General features: G+C 42.3%; 1 protein-coding gene across 9 annotated transcripts in view; it reads right to left on the reverse strand.

Annotated features, from left to right (window-relative positions):
* Positions 1 to 21,845, reverse strand: part of LOC143354414 (venom dipeptidyl peptidase 4) — a 345,338-nt gene that overhangs the window by 253,333 nt on the left and 70,160 nt on the right. For all 9 annotated transcript variants that reach the window (XM_076788472.1, XM_076788469.1, XM_076788477.1 and 6 more), the window contains 2 exons: positions 5,859 to 5,953; positions 5,084 to 5,158 (listed from right to left, as the gene is read on the reverse strand). In XM_076788472.1, the coding sequence (XP_076644587.1) occupies positions 5,084 to 5,158; positions 5,859 to 5,953 (170 nt within the window). The remainder of the gene's footprint in view (positions 1 to 5,083; positions 5,159 to 5,858; positions 5,954 to 21,845) is intronic.

Raw genomic sequence — 21,845 nt, forward strand, 5'->3', positions numbered from 1 at the left:
TTCATGGTATCTTGGAACTTCGTTTTATTGGTATATTGAGGGGATGGAAGTGGTCCTTAAACTCGAGGTAATAACTGCATCATTCCTAACACCTCATAAATTGAGAGCAATCTAGAAGTTATTTTTTAAACTTAGCGACTTCGAAAGATTCATTCGTTTTAACGAGTCTCTAAGTTTACGAATTTAGGATTGAAAATCTCCCCAAAGGTTCCACGGTTGACCATGGACTATGTCTAAGTGGACCACAGACTTTCACGAACAGGTGGTCAGTTCACAGCGGCAGCCGTTAATTGTTAATTCCAGTGTCATTCTTCCGGAACGCACCGGCTTTGGTAGGGCGGTCAATCGGAGCTCTGCTAGCGCAAATTAATAATCGTCAAAAGGACCGTCCAGCTGAAGGATCCAGCTTATGTTGGCAGCTCCGCGTCACTATGCGACCTCCGTTGGTAACGACACTCCAGATTACACGGAAGCCTGGAGGGTCGGCCAAGTGAGCGGTTTCCCGAAAAGGGTGGATCCAACATGTTCAACGAGCCGAGAGCCGAGGTCAGAGGTTTTCTAAGTCGCGTGCATTCCGGCTGGACACAAGGGTGCTCCTGGTAAGTGGAGGGACCGGAGAACGTTGAGTCGCCGACTTAACATATTTGTATTCTTTCCGGAAATCCTGTCCCTTGGAGCTGACAAGACGATCATAGTTGTAAGAATAGTTGTGAGTAGACTTCAGCAGGTCTAAGGGAGTTCCGAGTGCGTGTAAGAAGGTTTGAAGGAATTCCAAGCGAGCCAAAGTGGACTTAAGTGTTTCTGTTCAGGCCTATGTAACCCTAAACAGGTCTAGAGTATCTAAAGTGACACCGAATGACACTACGCGGTTCTAAACGAGCTCAAGTGGGTTTGAAGGAATTCCAAGAGGGCTTAAGTGTTTCTGATCAGGCCTAAGTGATCCCAGCAGGTCCCGAGTAGCTTCAATGACCCTAAGTAGGTGGCCTTGGATGGATCGATGTGGGCTTCGAAGGATACTGAGTGCATACTAAGCTAACTCTAGTCGGTCTAAGTAGGCCTTTCAATCCTGAACGATTCTAAGCAGGTCTAATTGACCCTGAAGAGAGACCTAAGTAAGTCTAGACAGCCCTCACTGAATCTGTAAGGAATTTTAAACAGTGTTGAGTAGCAATTTCAGTCAGCCTAGAAAGCTCTAAGGGAACTAATTTCAGTGAAAGGAGCATTATTTCGACAATTTATCAGGACCGAATTAATTGTTTCCCGACGAGGGGGTATCCTCGAGGTGGCGCGTTTCGCAAGTCGCCAAATCTAGAGCACCGATCGCAAAAACGTAGCCAAAGCGCAAAGTGGGAAGCCCGAGCGCCAGTGGATTCCAGACAAACAGGAAAAGAAGAACGGTGTGCGATCGGGCGCTGACAGAGAACCCGGGGCTGACGACAAAACGAGGAGAAACCAAACGGGGCCGAGGGTGAGGGTTCGGATCGTGAGAGGAAGGGGACGCGGAACAAGCGCAACGAGATTCTAAAATAAACCTATTGGATTCCGAATTTGAATACGAAACGCGCGGCTACGGTGAATGCTGTATTACACACGGAGATGGAACACGGCTGGTCTAAACACGCGAGATGTTGGCTCCCCAGGATGTATACAGGGTGTTCTGTAAGTAAACACTCGAACGCCTGCAGTGTTCCGAATTGAATGTCAACGCAGTCCTTTCAGGGGGACGAATAAATAAAAGCGACTGGGACAGAGGTGAGGTAAATGCAATAGAAAAATAAGTCTAAAACTTCTACGGCACAGGAACATTCTATAAAACAATAAATATAATAAAATAAATAATAGTAGTGAACATCCTCTAAAATCACATTGAATGACTAAATCAGTCTTTTCTAAATAGCTGCAAGGTCTCAAAATACCTCCAATCGGGTAAGACGTAATATTTTTATCTCGCCGACAGCATGCCAGAAAATGTTAGTTCTCCATGAGAAAAGCACGGAAAAAGCTCGGAAACGCGATGAGCCCGGTAAAGCGACAAAGCAACGAGCCCGGGTTCCAGAAAACATGGGAAAGCTTCCCATAGATTATGTGCAAGGGGATAGAAGCGATCCAGCGTCAGCTGGTCGAGGGTCAATGCCACCGGAATTCCGTAAAGAAAATTGAATAGAGGAAACCGAGCGCCCGATCGAGAGCCGGGTAGCAGACGCTGCGGTCCGCAGATAAGAGGTGGAGACGAATTGTTAGACTCGAGCCCGAGCAGCGTAGAAGAGATCCGAGATACACGGTGACCATAATATATGCAATTGGGGCGAGCAGCATGCAGGGTGGTGGGCCCCCGTTGGTCGATTATGCGTGGTGCTGAATGGCGAGGAGCCGTTTGGAAGCTGAGGCAGTTAGGTCAACCAGCAGCAGCATCGGCCTGCACGCAGACGCTATGCATGTCAGGTATTATATGGTATTTAACGTGTATCTGCTGCTCCACGCACTCCGTTGTTTAGCATTCTGCAACTGGAATTAGGGTGGAACACGTGTTCCAAGAATATCGTGCGTATGACCCGGTTAGAGATGCCTGACTGTCCCAAGCAAGTGTTAATGGATCCGCCGGACAGGAAGCCTCTGCTCCTGACAAATACCTTTATTATTCGGCCTGGAAACGTTGCCATGCGAGAGCTGGCCAACGTTGCTGCTCGTGCCACGTGAAACTCCAGATCAAAGGAAAACGTTCTGCGAACACTCAGACGGCTTTGACTCACTGCGTCTCGAAATTACGAAAAATGTAAAATATAAACGAGATTGTAATATTTCTTAGAGAAAATATAGAGATTGAATACAGTGTAAAAATATAGGGTAGGATCTAAAAGACTAGAAAATTGTATTCGAGACTCAAAAGTTTCACTCAAACGATATGCAGTGCTCAAAAGCTCAAACTAGAAGCATCTGGCACAAAAGTTCACACTGCGACCTTGGCTCAAAAACTTTGAATTTCTAAAAAGCATCTAATAGGTCCGCACAATTATGTTATGAACCCAAAAGATTTGTTTTGTTATCAAAAAGTTCTCATACTCAAAAGCTCTGACTCACTGGATCCTCTAATTATGGAAATTCGAAATTGTTAGTGCTCCAAAGCTGTAATTTCAGGTATTTGCACAAAATCTCAAACGTTACACACTGCTCAAAAGCTCAAACTAGAAGAATTTGGCACAAAAGCTCACACTGCGACCTTGGCTCAAAAACTTTGAATTTCTAAAAAGCATCTGAGAGGCTCGACAATTATGTTATGAACTCAAACGATTTGTTTCGGGCTCAAAAGGTTCTCAGGCTCAAAAGCTCTGTCTCACTACATCTTCGAATTGTGGACACGTCATATTTGTAGTGCTCAAAGGTTGGAATTTCACGCGCTGTATCAAAAGCTGAAACGTTGGGCACTGGCTCAAAAGCTCCGGCTCAGGCCTCGATTCAAAAGCTTCACGTTGTAAAAAGAACCTAAGATACTCGACAGTTATACAATAGGATAAAAAAATTTCTCAGCATAAAAATTGAAAGGTTCAAATGGCGACCTAATAGTTCCGCAGAGCAATTCGAATGGACATAATTGCTCGGGAAGACAGACCGTCGGTTGTGGCAATAAAAATTCTGGCGAGCAGATAGCGGGAAACGTAGCGGCACAGATTCATCATGATTGCTTTGTCGCCACGCCGTGCGTCCCGAATCCTCTCGGGAAGATATTTCCGCAGCAAATTCCAGCTTCTGGAAATATATGTGGAGCCGCTCGACTGGCAACGAGTCGTACGAAAAATTTGAGCCCCTCGATTTCTACCGCTTTTTCTCGGTATCGGCGAACTAGGCCAACGGGATACGCTCGATACGCCCTCAAAATCTACTCGCGCAGAAGAACCACTCTGTTGCGTGTATTTGCCGTGATACACTCGCGCTGCGACCACGTTTACTCCGCCGATATAATTTTCAACCTTCGCATAATCACGCGAGAAACGCCCGAAAAAAGATCCTTTCATTCCTCCGCATCGATCTACGGTAGATCTCGCGAACAGACTAGGTAGCACTGGGAGAAATAACGTGAAATTATGAAACTGAATTTTTTATGTTTCGTTCAAGAGAAAACTGGGCTCCAAAGTTTTTCCAACGAGCGTGCAACTGAAAACTGTTTGCGCCTGACCAGTGCAGACCCGTTCTACTTAAATATAAAAGAGAGTATATGATCCCGTTCTTGCTGCGAGAGAAACAATTTCTATTTTAAATTTAATGTCGCGTGTATATCTTACTTAACGTGCTTTCGCGACGCTCTTCTTGTACGATCCTAATATTATTTCTCATGACTTTGTATTTTTATTTATGGATTCCATGTTCATCCTACTGCGGGAATTTTATTTCATGAATTCGGGAGTTTTTGGATACTTCCTTACAAATACGTTCGACTATTCGTCTGTATTGTTTATTAACACTTTATGTATAGGTACTATATATTGTTTGCAAGAATCAGAGGAAGAATAAACAAGAACGAAAACGATCTGAAGCCATTTATCGTCCAATAAATACAATTATAAAAGAAATACTGAGAAAGTAAAAAATTGGTCGAGGAGCAGCTACGAGTAGAAACAGTCAACCATGGTCAGACAGCTCGAAACAAACTCAATTTCCTCGGACGGGAAACTCGGTGTAAAAATCGCGAGTAAAAATGAAACAAAAACCGGGACTTTTCTGTGTCATGTAAAGGGGCAATGGGACTAGTTCATGTTTTTTCCCCCCGCGAGTTAATTATTGCACAACTGTTCGCAATGTCGCGGGATTCGCACACGGTTCACCTACGATTGTTATCCGCTTCCTTTTACGAGCCCCGCGAGGGTTGGGCGGGTGCAGGTGCGATTATTGATCGGAATTTATCACGGGGGATAATTTCATGGGCAGTCCGCAGAAAATTTATTCGCAGTTCTGGCTACGTGACAGCGAAATTTTCGTTTCTGCATGCCCTGGGCACAGGGGCTTACTGGGGGCGGGGAACCATTCCGAGTCCGATGACAAAAGTTAGGGGATCGTAACCGTGAACTGTGACGTGTAAATGGTACGTTACCTTCTGGTAATCGATGGCCAGCAGAAGATACTTCCCGTCAGCCGAGATTTGATGGTCGAAGCTCGACAAAAGCGCCTGCAAAACGAACATGGGTAACGAAAATTAATTGGACCCCTCCAACGATAGCAATCTTCGATCTTTGACGTTATTAATTCAACAGGAAATATCTTGCTAATACTTTATCTTCGGTTACTTTATAATTTTTGACAGTCCATGGATTTTTTAAATAGATCCTTCAATTTTGAGAAGAGAGAAGTTTTCTACCCATTTTTTGAAGGTAAACAAAATTTATAAACACTATTAGAAGCACAATTAAGTCGTCGGTTAAAACTTTTTGGACTACACTTACTTCTACTATCCACAAACAATTCTGAACGACGAAACTCCATCCGATTATTCCTTTATTTGATTATTTGATGTAATTTGTCGGAATATTTATTTTATTAAATTTTTTAGCGTATCGTGTACATTTTTAAACGCTACAATAAACATGTAAATATGCTTCGTTCGATAATATGATCGTTTAAATATTCACGATACGCACACGTTCTTTATATTTATTTTTCATTGTGCATATTTCTTTTTACACCGTGGGAATGTTGGGAGTTGTATTTTGCAGGGAAGTGATTGTAACAAATGAAACGTGAAAATCGTTGATAATGAAAAAAAAGGTGAATCGACGTTTATATTTTGTTTAATAAAATCATTGCACCGGACATTGCATATTGCAGGACCAGGGAAGGGTGAAATTATGTGGAAAACAGGCCACACTTACCGGGTTACTGGCGTTTAGGATTATCCTCGGCTCTTTCGACGTGACGTTGTAGATCACGATATTTCCGGCATCATCGTGGTACAGTATCTCGTTTCCTGGAACAGAGAGATAACGTATTTTTCTACAACCCGGAAGGGAGCAGGCACTGGTAATAAAATTGTTACTCGGTAACAAATGTTTCGAGGAAAGTCTGAGATCCAGTATACCGCTTACAACGGAAATAGATACCATCTATGTTGATGTAATAACTGTAATTAATTGGATTAAGCCACGGAGAAACTGCTAACGCTGGTATACGCTACGTCTGAGATACAAGTTAAGTTCTGGTTAATTTACGTCTCTAGTGTGTTTTGTTAATTCTAGATTTTGTCGAGAATATTTAATCTGGATTATAATTGAATTAGGCGGAGCTGGGTATACTTAAGTTTATGACTGTGTTAGGCCAAAATGTTCGCAGCCGGAGAGCATACCAACCGAAACTCTTAAGAGTTACCCTCATACAAATAAAATATTTTATATTACATATTTAAATTTGTACATTATTTTTCCGAGTACAAAAATGTCGAATATTATGTACTACACCTGCAACAAGGTAAAGAGAAAAAAATTGATTTTTATTTTTTTCAACTGCGATACACTACGATCCTTTTTAAATCTCGTTGAATCAAGATCATCAAGACTGAAATAGGTCACCTTCCAGTCGGCGGCGCGACTGAATCAAGTATGGTCTAGCCTGTTTTACGAGTCGGTTTTATGAATATAGAATTCTTAAGTTTATGTCTAACACAGGAGGTTCGATCTAGATCGAGACACGTACACAGTCGGTGAGCATGAAACTTTTTGGCTGGAGCATACCGCTATTCTCCTCGATTGTTTCATAACGCATGTTCCTACGGCGCGCAGCAAATTACAATGTACACATTTGTTCCCTCTGACAGTGAATATAAATTCGAACAGTCTCACGTATTCCGCAGAGTCACTGGACAAATGGTAACGCGAGGGGTTGAGCTAGTTAAATCTCAGTTAAATCCAGATGTAATACGTTGGATATACGGTCACTAATACGCCGGTATCATTGCACAATAATCTCTGGAGAACGAATTTATCAACAACATTGCTGCCGGTACAAAAACGTGCCACACCTAAACCAAGCACGAAACGTCAAAGTTAAAATGAGATGTACTCGAAAAACACGGTAGTGCATCGTTTAAACAATCAACGGTCAGCCAAAAACAAAACTCAACTTTAAGCGACAAATTTGCTATAAAACTTCACACAAGCTTCTACTTTCAATTACAATCTCTTCAACAACAAATCTTCGCAATACCTCGATAAATAAATAATTGTTCTGCTGTCGTCGAAAAATTTCCTAAAAATACAGTTCAAAATCGTCCACAGCGAAAATGTCTTCCAAGGCAAATCTTCGGAATACAATCTCCTGAAGAATAATTGCTCCATCAACGCTTCCCCAATCTATCCGCTCCAATCTCGATTCACTCATTCACTATACCGGAAGCTACAATTCCCAAGTTCGATAGGGAATGGTTAGGAAAGCTATCCAGTGTACCTGTAGCCATCAACCTGCGCTCCGCCATTACCTGATCCGGCTCGCTTCGGCCCCATTAATCCGTTTAATCCGAACTTCTGCTCTTAATTAACCAACACTGACAAAGTTCCGGCGGGGATCGAACCGCAATAATCCGTCTTTAATCATTAACCGTTTGCGCGACCAATCCGCTCGAATTAAGGTGGCGGTTGCGATTCGCCTGGAAGCCCGCAACTATGCACCTGCATTCGATGTCTGCCACCGAGTTCAAAATACGAAAACTGACATTTTCAAAATCGTTGAACTTCCCGGACGATCCGGTACGAGCACAAACAGACTGTGTGTGTGCTTTCCGTTAATTCGTTGACGAAGTTTGTTAGTAATTATATTTTCACGAAACATTTACCGACGTACCCGTGACATACAGTGATTTCTCCTACACGATACACGTCGCTGGCAAGACCCGTGTTGTTGACATGTATCGAGCATTCACTGTCTAGAGACGACACAGTTCGAATTTACCCATTTAATCCGCGATGCAGTGCAACCTCGAATATCCGAACTCCAGCCAGTACAATCACAAAGAAGTGTTTGTCTCATCAACGCAATACAAACCGAATAAGCTTTCAAATAAGTTCGTCGAGCATTGTACTTGACCAACAATCACACCTCACTAATTCATTTCCGTCCCATTTCAAGAGACAGGACGAATCCTCGCATTACATACACCGCGCGACTATTAGAACAATAAAGTAAAAAGAATATGCGAACCAGGATAAAGTTTAAAGCGTCGTCCATGCACAGCCACCGAGTCGGCCATTATTTCGAGCATAAATCCGGGGCAGGAATAAAATGTCGGAAATAAAAATCAGCAATGGTGGCGCACGAACCGCGCGGCCAACTTTGGCCTCGATAAAATTGTCCGTTATCGTAAAGAGTGTCATCGGATCGTTCTATTTTTCGTGACGCCATCTTGTCACCGATCGGCGCAGGTCTTTCGCCGACGGCAAAACCGGTTTGAAGTTTGTAGTTCCGGTTAGGCGAGCGCGACGGTGCCTGGCCCGTTACCCACAATTTCGGTGTGTTGGCGCTGCCGGTCGCGCCATCATCGCTGATTCCGCCTACTCCTCGGTCTGACCGGATATTAAAAGCTTCTCTGATCCGGCGGCACGGACGCGTCATAGTTTATGTCACGTCGCGTGACGCAATAACCCGACGGGGAAGCACTTGGAAAAATAACCGCGGGGCGTTCGTCGACGATCGACGTTTATTCAGCCCGAGTCTGATCGTCTGCTCGCCGGGCCCGGATATCGAGTGCACCAGCGGAATCCCGGATGCACCGCGGACGCCATTTTAATTCGAGCGGATTGGCTGACGATTAACCCCTCGGCAGACCAAGATGTCTCAGGTGCGACGTGTACCTCCTACACGTCGATATGAAGTAGTATGTAATATTAACACATTGCTCACCGGCAATTTTGCAATTGTAAAATTGCAATTTTAAAATTGATCGAAAGCAACAGCAATTTCATTCAACACACGAAAGCGACAAATTTTTAGAATTTATAGGTATCGGTGTCCCCATTTTAATAAACAGTGTGTTAATTTTAACTCGAGCACCTAAATTATTTCCGCTACTACTGAAAGTAGTGAAGGTCGTTTCAATAGTTTTTTCAAGGTCATCGCATTTCTTTTGCATATTATCACGTATTATTTATAACGGGATGTGGTAGTGGACGTCAAGATCAGTTCAACGACCTACACACCGTGACCTGGAAGTGACCTTGAAGGCGAAAAAATCAGTTTAGGCACTCGAGTTAAAATTAACATCCTGTGGAGTCGTTGGAACGACAAATGTTTAAAGCTTTAATGGGAAAAAAATAACTCCCGACTCCCGCTTTTGAGATGTCAAAAATGAGAGGGAAAAACCGCAGATAACGTTAATCTGTCATCGCCAATAGTCTTAAGGAATTGTATCCAGACCAACCGCGACAGTAGCTCAAGGTCGTCCACGTTCTATTCGAGTTTCACATACCTGTTTTGTCCGTTTCAATAGTGATCCGTGGCGCGATCGCGTCAGATTTCACAGGCCACCGGATCTATCGACGTGCACGCACGCGTCATTACAAAGCATAATTTCCAAATACACAGGTCGAAGATACGTCATCGCGTCCGGTGTCCGATAACACGCCAGTACCGTTTCGAGTACACTGTTGTCGGTAAAATCGCTCGAGTGACGCCTCACCGTTGACTCGTTCCGACCGACGTAATGTTTTACCGTGATTAATTGTTCATGAGTCAAGCCCTCGCTGAATATCCATGTCAAACGTAATATTTAGCGCATACATTTGTTCGATCAAATTCACGCGCAAAAATACACGACGCGAGCTCGAATAGAAAATTGAAAAATGTCTCGGCCTTTGAATTTCCAACTTGAGAAATGTAACTTTTCGCGAACGCGTGCGTGGAAGTTGATATTATTTTTCAGTATAGAAAACCTGGTCAGATGATACAAGTTTGCGTAAATTGAAGCAGGTCTGCTGAGGGGTAGTGTTTAGACGCGCGTTTTGCGTTGCACACACATTTATGCATATTTGAAGTAACATCACAGATTTTGGTAACATAGTTTATAAACAATTGTGGGAGTTGTTGATGAATATATAAATCATGTCTGAAAGAAACAAATGACACGTCGATCAAGTCGCCTTGAATGTATCACTCGGTAGACCGAAAATAATAAAATTTGACAAAAATTGTAGAAATGATAAATGCTTAAAAGAGAACGTCTGAATTTGTACTTCTAGTAAAATTAAAATACACATTACTCTCTTGAGAATTCAAAAGTGCATTTATCCTCTCAGCAACATTTTTCACCGCTGTTCAAAACCGTGTCTCAATTTTTTACTGTCACAATAGAAAACCGTTGGGTGAGCGCCTCGACCAATGTGAATAATAATACTATTGTTTTTTATTTCACGGTTGTCTTTTTAGCGTTTCTCGCAACGACCCAGTTTTCACGGAAAAAATGGCTGGGCACCACAGTGACTTATAATGATCAATGAGGACCACGAGCGAAAAAATTCGAGAGAAATTTAATCGCATTATGAAGAGAAAGCACGTCAATATTAAAAATTTGCGAAATTCTGGGTCCGTAAAGAAAGACAGAAAATATTCTCGTTATTCGGGTAAATTGAAATATATATTCCGATGGAGCACCGTGGGAACGATATCGTTCTACCAATTAGATTGCTGAAATAAATATTCCAGAGAGGAAAATCTTGGAAAGACCATGTTGTCATGTGATGACAAAGATACAATTACAGATATTTCGTGAATGTCCATGTAAAACGTGTGCAACACACATTCCGCATAATTTTAGCATATTGTGTGCATATTCCTGGCATATTTGGACACGTTTCGACCGCATAAACATCCGCAGAGAAACGATTATTAGACTGCAGATGTTTATGCAAATGTGGACTTTTGTGGACCAATTTATGGAACCTGCGACCACGGGGAAAATTCCAATTTTTATTCTGTAATACTCACGAGCCCCCAATTATCTATATTCAATTTAACCACGTAGAATTCTGCACGACAAGAAATAAAAATTACAAAATTAATTTTTCTTGTCCTGAAAATTGATTGGACACAGCTCTTCGCTTAGCATTTTTACCTTAAAAGCATATTCTCAATGCAGATTTCGTCAAAATGGAAACGCCGAGCGAATAAAATATTAATGTTAACAGTAGAATTCTATTTCGCGAATTTCAACACCAAATTCCGCGAGGCAAAAGCAATCGAAAGCACTTCGCCCTTTTAAAAAGCGTATAATTGAGATTCGAATTTATATTTTCTTCAACGAAAGTGCGAAGCCTACTTTTTGTGCAGACAAATGAAAATCCACTTTGCGATATTGTACTTCAACAGCATTGAGGGGCGCAGAGCGGTACAATAAAAAAATTCTTTCATTCGCGAAAATCGTGACCACGGCGAGCTTGTAGTGGAGAAACCCGTACGCCTCGAAACATTCGTGCAAATTATCGTGTTTGAACGCTGCGCCATTTTTTCTGTTGGTAAACACTGGTTACACATCGTTATTCCCTCTAATTATCTTAGTTTTTTCTGAAAAAAAACACACTGGTACGAGTTTCCCGGTGACGTCCCACGCTTGTGCTACTTTTCCTCAATCAATGAACTAAAAAATCCACTTCATCGCCTCATTCTCACTGTAACAATCGTGTCCCCGATCACAGTCGGCCAGAAAAGACTATGTTCACCTCTTTTGTGCTGATATCCTCGGCTGTTTGAAATCTCGAAAGATTTTGCAGAAATTTTCGCATAATTAGGTCATTTTACAGAAATTTATAAATAGAACGAAATCCTGGAAAAAATATTTTCGTACTTGTTTGCATAAAAATGCAAATCAGCCGCAGAGAGGGATACGCGCGGAGATCGATACGCAGTTATCGTGCATATATTAAAATTCATAAAATGTGATGTTACAATACTGATCATATTCATAACAAAAACTTCCATGAATTTTAATGTACCTGATTCGGCTGAGTAATGAGTTTTATGATGCTGCGATTATGACGCAAAATGTGGAATAGTTATTTATGTTTTTAGGAGACGTTGTCGGTGAAACTGTTCAATTTTCGGGAATAAGTTATCCTTTCTGGAACAAGACAAACATATTTCCTTTGAAAAGATCAAAAAGGAATATTCAACTTAATTCTGCTCACAGTATTTCACGCAGTATTGACACATTTGATTCAAATACAATTGTTCTACTATACATATATTAATACATATAATGTCATAATATTTTAATATATATTAATACATATTTTTCCGTCCCCAAAGGGTAAAAATACAAAATTCATATGGAAACGTTAATCAATGAACTCGGCAACAAAAGCTGCTTTCTCAAAGAGTTACGAGCTTTCCTGCTCTGGTGAAATGACGTTTTAATACAGATTGCGTTTCGGTAGAATTTCCAAGGAATTAACGAACACTCATAAACCATGCAAAACCCTTTCCCCATTTTTCGAAATTGAACAGACACACCGAGACCGTGCCGAGCGACTGTGCAACGATCGCGAGCGAAAATCGAGCCGATCAAAAATTCAAACAGCTCCCGCGCTATGTTTTGCGTATCCCCGGGACATCGGCGCAAATACACCAACTACAAAAGAACTCCAAATACCGCGTGCGAGTTAATTAACCTTCGGGGAGCAGCGGTCGATCCGTGAAAGAATCTTTTTCCGCGGCTAGCCGCGGAAACAATCGCCCGGGTCCGAGCGGTATTTACACTGGCGTCGAATCGTTTACAGAGAAACCAGCTTGGCGGCTACCTAAACCCTCATTTTGCAAGCTTATTTTCGACGTCGCCTGCACACTGCGACCTCAAAGTCCTTGCAATTTTTTTCAGGTGTTTCCCCCTTAATGTGCACCAAAAAATTCTGAAACGATCTTCCCTGTTCCCAGAACGACGTCCAATTAATTTCATTGTGCTGCACGCTGTTGAGTTTGTTTAATTAATTTTAGGACAATATATCTCCATCGTTTTTCCACATGATCGCCTTCTTTTTAATACAGTTTGTGTATGAACAAACTTTTGTATGTTTTGGTGGGACATATGTACATAGGCGTTTCAATTGTAATAAGGGTGTGGGGAATTTTTTACTCATCCACATATTATGATAAAAATTGGTACACTTTGGAATAAATACATTCTCATTGCGTTTATAAAATAATGTAACATTGTAAATCTATCGTGCTACAATATTATAGAATTTTAACGATTATACAAGTATCAATAAACGATGTGTTGACATTACTAACGTCAATCTTTTTCAGTGCACCTAACACAAGCAAAACCAGTTGGGGTCAGAAACGACCCAGGACGAGAACAGGGTTGTAATGATTCGCGGTTCTACCTAGGCACTTAAAAGTCACTCTGCTGGGTCAGACGAGCATGTTATTCCCGTGCGAACGAGCTCGATTAATGCGCGACGCTGACAGTACGATAGGGATTGAGAGTGCGGGGGTGGGGGTAGTATGACGAAGGGAGGATGCGTTTCAGAGAGGGTTGCAGGAGTTTCGAGAGAGTGTGCAAGCACACGGATCGCGATGACGCAAATTAGAAGCTAACACGGCTATCGGTATGTCAGCGTTTTTCGAACACCATTCAGCTATTATGCTGCGCACGGACGCGCGAGCGCCAAGCGCTTCGTTAAAAATGGGGATGATCGTCGAGTGGATCATCTTGGAAACTATTGGCGACTCTCGATACTACGGATGGGCTCGCAGCCAGCCAGGAAATTGGTATCCCCTTGGAATTATGCTTCTTAGGTATTTTTATCCTCGACGAAACCCTGATTTTCGGAATGCGGGACTCTGGTTTCAGATTCGAGATTATCGATGACGGTATTACATTGCAACGCGAGTACGTCCGTTCAATTCTAATTGTGTTTCAATTCGAGAAATTGTAATTCACTATAAAAATAGCGAGCTTGGTGGAAAAGCTGTAAATATATTCCCCAGCATCAAGAACTGCATCCTCGACGACATGGTTACGAAATAAATGTCTTGTTTCCCGCAATCCAGCGTGAGCTGTGGAAAATCCTCGTCCTCCACAAAGCTCCGCGGCATAATTGTAAATATTACGACCGTCAGTCGCCATGGCAACGGTTCCCGCAGGATTTTCGAAAGCGTTCGCCCGCCAACGACCCGATACTTGCCCCTAAATAGCCGGGACAAGCCCACGGGGTACAAAATTTCGTTTTCTACAAATGGAACTCCCTTGTAACCGAGCGGCCATTACTCGCGCGCATCATCGTCCGCGGTGTTCCCGTTTACGCTCGCGGCCGAACACTAGACGCGATATCCTGGAACAGTGTGCCAGGATATATGTATGGTTCGGGCAAAAAGCGGCCCGGGGTACTTGTCGGGACGTAACGAAGGGAAAAGAACGAGGAGACCAAGAATTATGGAAAACGGACCTGGTTGGCGAAAGACGAAAGCCCGCGGAGGGGAAAAGAGTTCGCAAGAGATTGTAAGAGCAAGAGAGAGAACGAGAGACAAAGGGAGAAAGTTGGGGGCGGTGGTGGGAGAGGAAGAGCCGCCCTACGGGACCTGTTACCTCAAAAGATAACGATGAACCTCGTAGCCGGGGAATGTTAGCCGGCGAGGGAGCGGGTCTCGTTCGAAATGACGTGCTGTTTCTCGCCATTACGAACACCTGGACGAATCGTGGATTCCTATGGGGAACGTCCCACGGGCACGCTACAAACCCCGAGCGTGCAGTGCCAGCCAGGCCCTGAATACAATTCCGAATCCTCGAAATAATGGACACGCCTTGCCGACTCGTAAAATCTATGAGCGCCGATATTTATGTATTCGTCTCTCGATCACGCGCCACCAGGGAGAGCCACGAATATGGCTATTAATTCGGGAAAGATTGCCCGGGGTGAATAAATTTCGCTCAGACCCTTCCCTACCCCCTACCCCTCCCCGCCGCCCCTCCCAAAGATCATTTCTCATCGCACGATTTATTTGTTTCGTGCGATCCGGTTCCGAACCCGTTTCCACGGGATCGAGCTTTTGTCTGCGGCAGTGAGAGAGCGTCGTTCGACGTATTGTCTAACGGATTACGCTAGTTAGTGTGCGCCACGGGTACTTCGTGCGGGGGTGTGAATTTTTGAAACGGGATTTATGGGGGTTGGCCAAGATGTGCCGTAAATTTTGATCAGTGTTGCTGCAGGGAAGATCGATGGGGCTCTGGATCGTTGATGGCGAGGATGATGAAAAACTGCGGATTTTGGTTGTGGGTATTTAATTAGTGGGAAATAGGAGCTTTTGAGATGTGAGGGATGGAGATTTTGAGGTGTTGAGAATGTTGGAGTATTAATTCGACGAGGTAGATGGAACACAGGTTCCGAACGATGTCTTAAAGCTTGATTTTCTGCGTGTTGAGAAGAGTGGAGCTTTTGAGGCAATAGGCACGAGCTTTTGAGCTTTTGAGTTGTGGAAATTGAAACCTCGCAGCTCTGTAATAATCCAAGTCCCAGATCAAACCTACGGTTAAAAAGTTGAACCTTAAGCTGAACTGCTAAGCTATTGAAGAGCTTTCGAGTATATGTAACTTGAGCTTTTAAGCTTCGAAAATTAAAGCTTTACAGACTTCTGGAAATCAAAGTCCCAGTTCTTGTTTATTACTTAATAGTTGTTCTGTTATCCATGCTTTAATTCACCAGTAATTATAGTACAACAGAGCTTTTGAGCCATACCTGAGAGCCTGAACTATTTGATTCAAATGATACAGTGAACATAGCTTTCGAGCTGAAATTAATATTTGTTTCAGGAATCGAGTATTGATTAGAACGACTCGAGCTTTTGATGCATGAAATAGCTGGAGCTTTTGAGTCATGGAAATTGAGTGTATAAGTGATTTGGGTCAAATAATGTCCAGGCCAAAACTTTTGAGCTATGAGAAGTAAAGTCTCCATTTTTTTATCAATTGTAATATTGAAAACAGAGCTTTTGAGCTGGAACTAATATTCAAGAATATTCCAAAGGTGAAAGAACACGTTTTTGATGTATGGAATGCCCTGAAGAATTATTCATGCAGTTGCTAAGACACGCACAGCAGAACTGATGATCTAACAGAGCTTTTAAAACTTCTGAACTTGAGAAGTTCAAAGTTTCAAGACGTGTATTTATCGAGCCATTAAAACTGAAGCTCCCGAACATAAAATAATAAACTATTATCCGACAACCATCCATTATTCTTCCAACAAATTATTTACGTATTCAAATCACAATACCTGGCATCGCTTGAGAGTAGAACGCTTCATGTATAAAATATAGAGCTTTCAGGAGACTAGCAGAAGATTGCCTATCCTTATTCGAAACATAGAGTTTGCAAGAGACTAGGACACGATTGCCTCTGTTTCTTACAGCGAGGAAATTGTCATTAAAAATTGAGGCACTCATGAAAAAATCACAAGCCCCACCTTATCACTAATGCATTACACCAAATGACAAAAAGCTTCCACGACCTCTGCAAGATAAAAATAGAACAAGTTTCGAATGCAGCATGCAAAGTTCTCGTTTAACTCGATTTTGTACTCGAGCCGAATTTGCAGCCGGAGCGTCGAAACGGCCGGTCATCAAACATGAACAGTGTCCCCGCTCAAAATTTGAGCACTTGTGTTTTAATCGCGACAGAGTTGTTTGTAACAGCACTCTAAGCATTTTCTTGACTTTACAACGTGCCGTTCCGAGTCCCTTATAAAAGTATGCACACGCAGCAACGGCTCCAAGATCGTTCCTCTTTCTAAATGGCACTCATTCGCTTTAAAGACTTAGCCCATAAGCTGAGCCCTGCGTTCTAGCTTTTCTTGCTTATGTTAGCTGCCTTTGACGCTGCTGGCCTGTGTCCCCCTTCACGGAAACATGATGATGGCTGTGATTATGATTCGAGATAAGCCTTCACTCTTTTCGAGCAATCAGCTGTCCAACTAATTTTCTGCAATTTATTGCAGCAACCCAGTTTAACCTTTGTACAGACATTCCGCGCTATTAAAAGCAGGATTAAGACATTAGAGAAAATATTGTATACTGAATTCACTTCGATTTCTCACAAAAAATTCAGAAAGACGAAACTAGTTTGTCCGATCTAAAAATTGTATCAGAATTCGTAGAATGCAAAAGTCCAATTTCGATTCCGTTAATTAAATTATTTGGATGTCAGGGGCTCAGAAAATTAGGGGGACCTTGAAAAACTACCAAGACCAATTTTAACCAGTTACTTGAACTATGCGTGAATTTCTGAGGGTTGAAACTTGACAATTCACCGTGCCAAGGTCTGAAAGAATAGAGGAAGTGCATAAAAATGAATAACAGACGCCGAAATAATAATTGCGCAAGTTGGGATATGCAGTATTGCTCGAAAAAATTTCGACCTCGGGCCGAGCGATGCTTCATCCAGCGGTGCCATAATGAAATTACTATAGGTACGCGCTCCAGAGGGGGGTGGCGTCCCTCGAAACTCGGCCGGCCAATTACGTCGCTTCTGGCCCGGCAGGGGTGTCCACTTTATCATCCGGAAGATTATAACGGATTTTAAGGCCTCGCCGCGGCTCTCGGGGCGATAACAATTTTTATCGGCGTAATTGCCCCGACAGTCGCGGAATTCCGAGCCGCGCGTCGGCTTCGCTAAATCATCTTAATCTTTAATATCTCAGATACCGGCGAATACCGTTTAAGGAATCCGCTCGCGGCCAATAAAACGATCTGATCTCACATAGAGAGCGCCCGATACTTTTAACGAGCCGCTTTAAACGTCTCCGAATCCTCCGATTTCCCGGTTGACTAACGGTTAGGGTGCCCTGTTTCGATGTTAATCGCATTCCCGATAAAAATTTTCACCCTGCCCCGTTCAATTCCTCCCATACTTCCTCACCGATTCCCGCTGAGAAGCTAATTGCGCTCGGCAATTGCTGGAATCGTGCGAAAAGTTGCTCGATCGCGAACTATAGCCTCGACGTATCTGTAAAATCCCGCGGAAAGTTTCATAATTGCTCCAGTTGCCTCGAATTTTCTGCTGAAACGTTTCTCCTCCCGTTCGCGTTAGCTTGTAACGTAAATTCGTTTACTTGTGTGCAACGACAATGTTTTAAAACCGCGATGTCACATGTTTATTCTCCAAGATTTTCGATAAAGAAAGCGAGCACGAATTAAAGAGTCAGACCAAACGATTGTTCATTGCGGCTTAAAAACGGGTGAATTAATAAGTAATATCCGCTTTCGTCAATTTCTCGTAGAATATTCTATTACGATTAAATTGTAATATATAAACGAACGCAGTCATTCTTCACATGAGTAACAGGGGTGGGGGTGGGGGGTCGTAATTGAATTTTCGCTATCCCGACTCAATGTAACAATTCCGATTGATTTTCAACAGCAGTATTTGTCTAGGGCTAAATTATTATATTACCGAGCGTAATATCGCCGTTGAACGCTCGTGAATGTACTAATTACGAAAATTTCTATGTTATTTGGAACGGTGTGTTGAATTGCGCGATTGTTCGAGCCATTAATCAACTGCAGCACTCGGTATTATTTTGTCGTTAATTGAGCTTATTTCCAGCCACGCTTTCTTTCTGTTTACGGGCGTAGCGTCGAAAGGGCCTGAAAGAGCTCGTAGCTAAATTAAACGAATCCATTTCATTGCACACTCGATACTGCCGATAAAAGAATTTTCAATTATAAAGGACTCGTCACGTTTCGGTCGACTATAAACAGGAAGTAATTTTCGCGTTAGGGTCGTGCGTGATCAGTCACGTTGAATCCACCGTGCTCTGGAATAGTATTAAATAGTCGCAAATATACCGAACAACGACGAAGAAGAAGACTTCACGAAATACTTCATAAATTACAAACGAGAAAAATTTCTGGGAACAATATTTTATAAATATTAGAAAATTAAATTTATTCGGCTGATAATTTATATGATATCAGTCTGTTTAATTAATTCTTGTAATGAACAGCACCTGTGGTTCGTTATGATGAAGCAGACATGATCTGTTTCGTGGCGCGTTATAAAGCATTAATTAATATGAATTCGTTAGGCCAGAATTAGAACAACGAATTGCACATCAGATAACGTCCTTTCGTTCGGGAACATCCCATAGATAAATGTCTCAGGTTGCATGCGTCTGACCAATGACGGTCTTATCGCCTAATGTCTGACCACTGACGGCCGTATCTCCTGACGTCTGACTAATTCGATATTGTATCCCTGTCGGTCATGCTAGGGTTAAGCTTAGCTCAGCTTCGAGTTCAATGCATCCGAGCCGACTTAATGCCGAAGGCCATCATTTTTAATGTTCGATTTATTATAGCACGATTGCAGACTTTTATGCGTCCGCTGTAAATACTATTAAATGAACAAATAATAATTTGAAGCACAGACAAACACGCATGCAAAGGTATTAACTGGGACAACGTTTTCGTTGAAAGTACAGTCACTTGAATTTCTGTTTTCATTAGTTACTCTGCAAATATTATTATCACTGACATTTGATTAAAACTCTTTCCTGCGATTTTTACAGAAGCGAACGCAAGCTAATGGAACCTTTGTAATATTAACTACAGAATGTAATATTTGCATTGTGCTTTACTGGCTTTAGAAATCTTGTTCATTTCATTGAAAATTCTGATTACTTTTTCAAGCGAGAATTGCTTCACTGCAAAACACAATGCAGCATTGTTCCTTCGGTAATTGGGAAAAATGAAAATTTCCAAACACTACTATGGTTATTCAGCTTGCGGTTCTAGGGTTAGTGTGTTAGCGGGGTTGCAATAATTGTAAAAATTGTATTGGACATTCGGATCATGTCCTATAACGAAAGGAGCCACGGTACGAACACGATGCAGCTTTGTCCCCGCCAATTATAAAAATAACAGGTTCTGGAGACGGTGCTCCTGTTATTCAGTTAGTATTATGGTTTTCGAGTGAACTGCTGGCCAGGGAGGAGTCGCGCACACATGACACCGGCCGTTAAAGTGAAATAGGGGATCGGTATAGCGGTCGACGGTGTTCAGAAAAGGCAGCGTCGCCAACAAACGCCGAACCAGCAGCCAGTCTGGCCAACCCCCTCGAGCGCCAAAAACGGAAACTTTCTCGCGAAATGGACAAAACATTTCGGGGCCATTCGCGTCGCGGGAAGGTTTCTGATTTGTTGGCCGGTCGGCGCGAACCTCATTAAGTTCTTCGTCGGTTTCGTGGCTGGCCTCCAACCAGGAGGTCCAAGTTTCGTCCGGATGCGACGCTTTCTTGCCTGCGAGCCGGTCGTAATGGCCGCCGATAAGTTTTGCTTGCGAAAAAAGAAAAATCAAAAAGAAAAGTTCGCAAAAACCGAAAGAAAAGGGACGTGGACTGTAAATGATCGCACGCGCGGGTAATCTCGCGTTTACTGGACTCTCGATCACGGTTTCTGTCGACTAGCAACAATCAATTCTTCACACGTTTTTTTTATACGACAAAATGTATTTTTATCTCGACGGTGTACAGTTAATTTTATTTTAACGCTTTGCACTCGAAGCTGCTTTAACTCCAAAACGAAACATTTCTTCCGACCTAGAATATTTCCCTTCTATATATATATATATTTTTTTTTCATGTTATACATACGAAAATGGTGCAATTTACTCGTACAATACGGCAGTGTTTAGGAATTTATTAAATACGAACAAATTTAGTAATGTTGAAAATATTTTTAATAATGATACAGCAATTTTTAGTGGCGACTTACAGTTGCCATTCGAGTGCTAAGGGTTAAGTGTGTCACAAAATAAGATGGAAATCTTGATGATCATGCAAATCGAAATTGCAATCGAATTAAGAATTTTCATGTACTCCTCGATTCAAAAATATTGACCACTTTTAATACACTTTGTTTGAAGTGTATAGCATAACGAGATTGCAATCTTACATTAATTTAGATTTTATGCATTTATCAGAAAAACGAGCAGGTGAAATTCGAAAGAATTTATTAAAATCATTCTACTAGAAAAGAGGGAACTTTTATTACAAAGATCCTCTGGTAATCACACTGCGAATGTCACTTTGTTGGTTCTTCAAAGCGGACGTCTACATATTTTCATCACAGGCAAATAAGCCAGATTTTTCTTTTATGTTAATCCAATGATAGCTTCGCCAAAAAGCAGCAGCTTTTCTGCAGATGTAGATTCATGTAAATCAGCTTGTAACATGCGAGCTCGCATGCAAATCCGCAATCTAGTAATTACGGAACTGCAACCGAAAATTACAAATGTCAAACTTACTTCCGTTGCTAAAGTACCCGCGACCATGACTGACTTCCTAGCGGCAATAATGAATTAATGTTCCCTCGAATTACTTCTGCTACGGTGGAATAAATATTACACCGAAGAAATATAGTATTTTAACAGTCAAGCATTTTTTTCCCGAATCGATCCTGTGTTTCGTCGTTCCATGTATCTGTATCCTAAGCCTAACCGCGAATAAGCCTCGGCAGATGCAGTGATTCCTGTTCAGAAATATACGATACACGATATCGGTATCACGTTTATAGACAGAGTTACGCGAGGGTAGTCAGATGGAGAAAGAGAATTACGTAAAATATGGCTGGTCGATCCGGCCACGTCGAAGTCAAGATGGAGACGCGTTGAAAGTGAAAATAAGGTGGAATAAACAAGACATGAATATGGTCATGCTGTGCGGTCTTGGATACCTCGACGCCACTATTTGCCTCGCTCAATCTTCCGTGCGCCCGTGCATTCTGTCTTACGGTGTCTGGTTTATACGCTGACCGGAGAACGGAAGCCACTTTTCGCTTGAAATTCGGTTACCGTGGAAGATTGATCATTGATCTGTTCTATTAGTGGTA

Source organism: Halictus rubicundus, chromosome 5 (genome assembly GCF_050948215.1).
Source record: "Halictus rubicundus isolate RS-2024b chromosome 5, iyHalRubi1_principal, whole genome shotgun sequence".
Classification (NCBI taxonomy): Eukaryota; Metazoa; Arthropoda; class Insecta; order Hymenoptera; family Halictidae; genus Halictus; species Halictus rubicundus.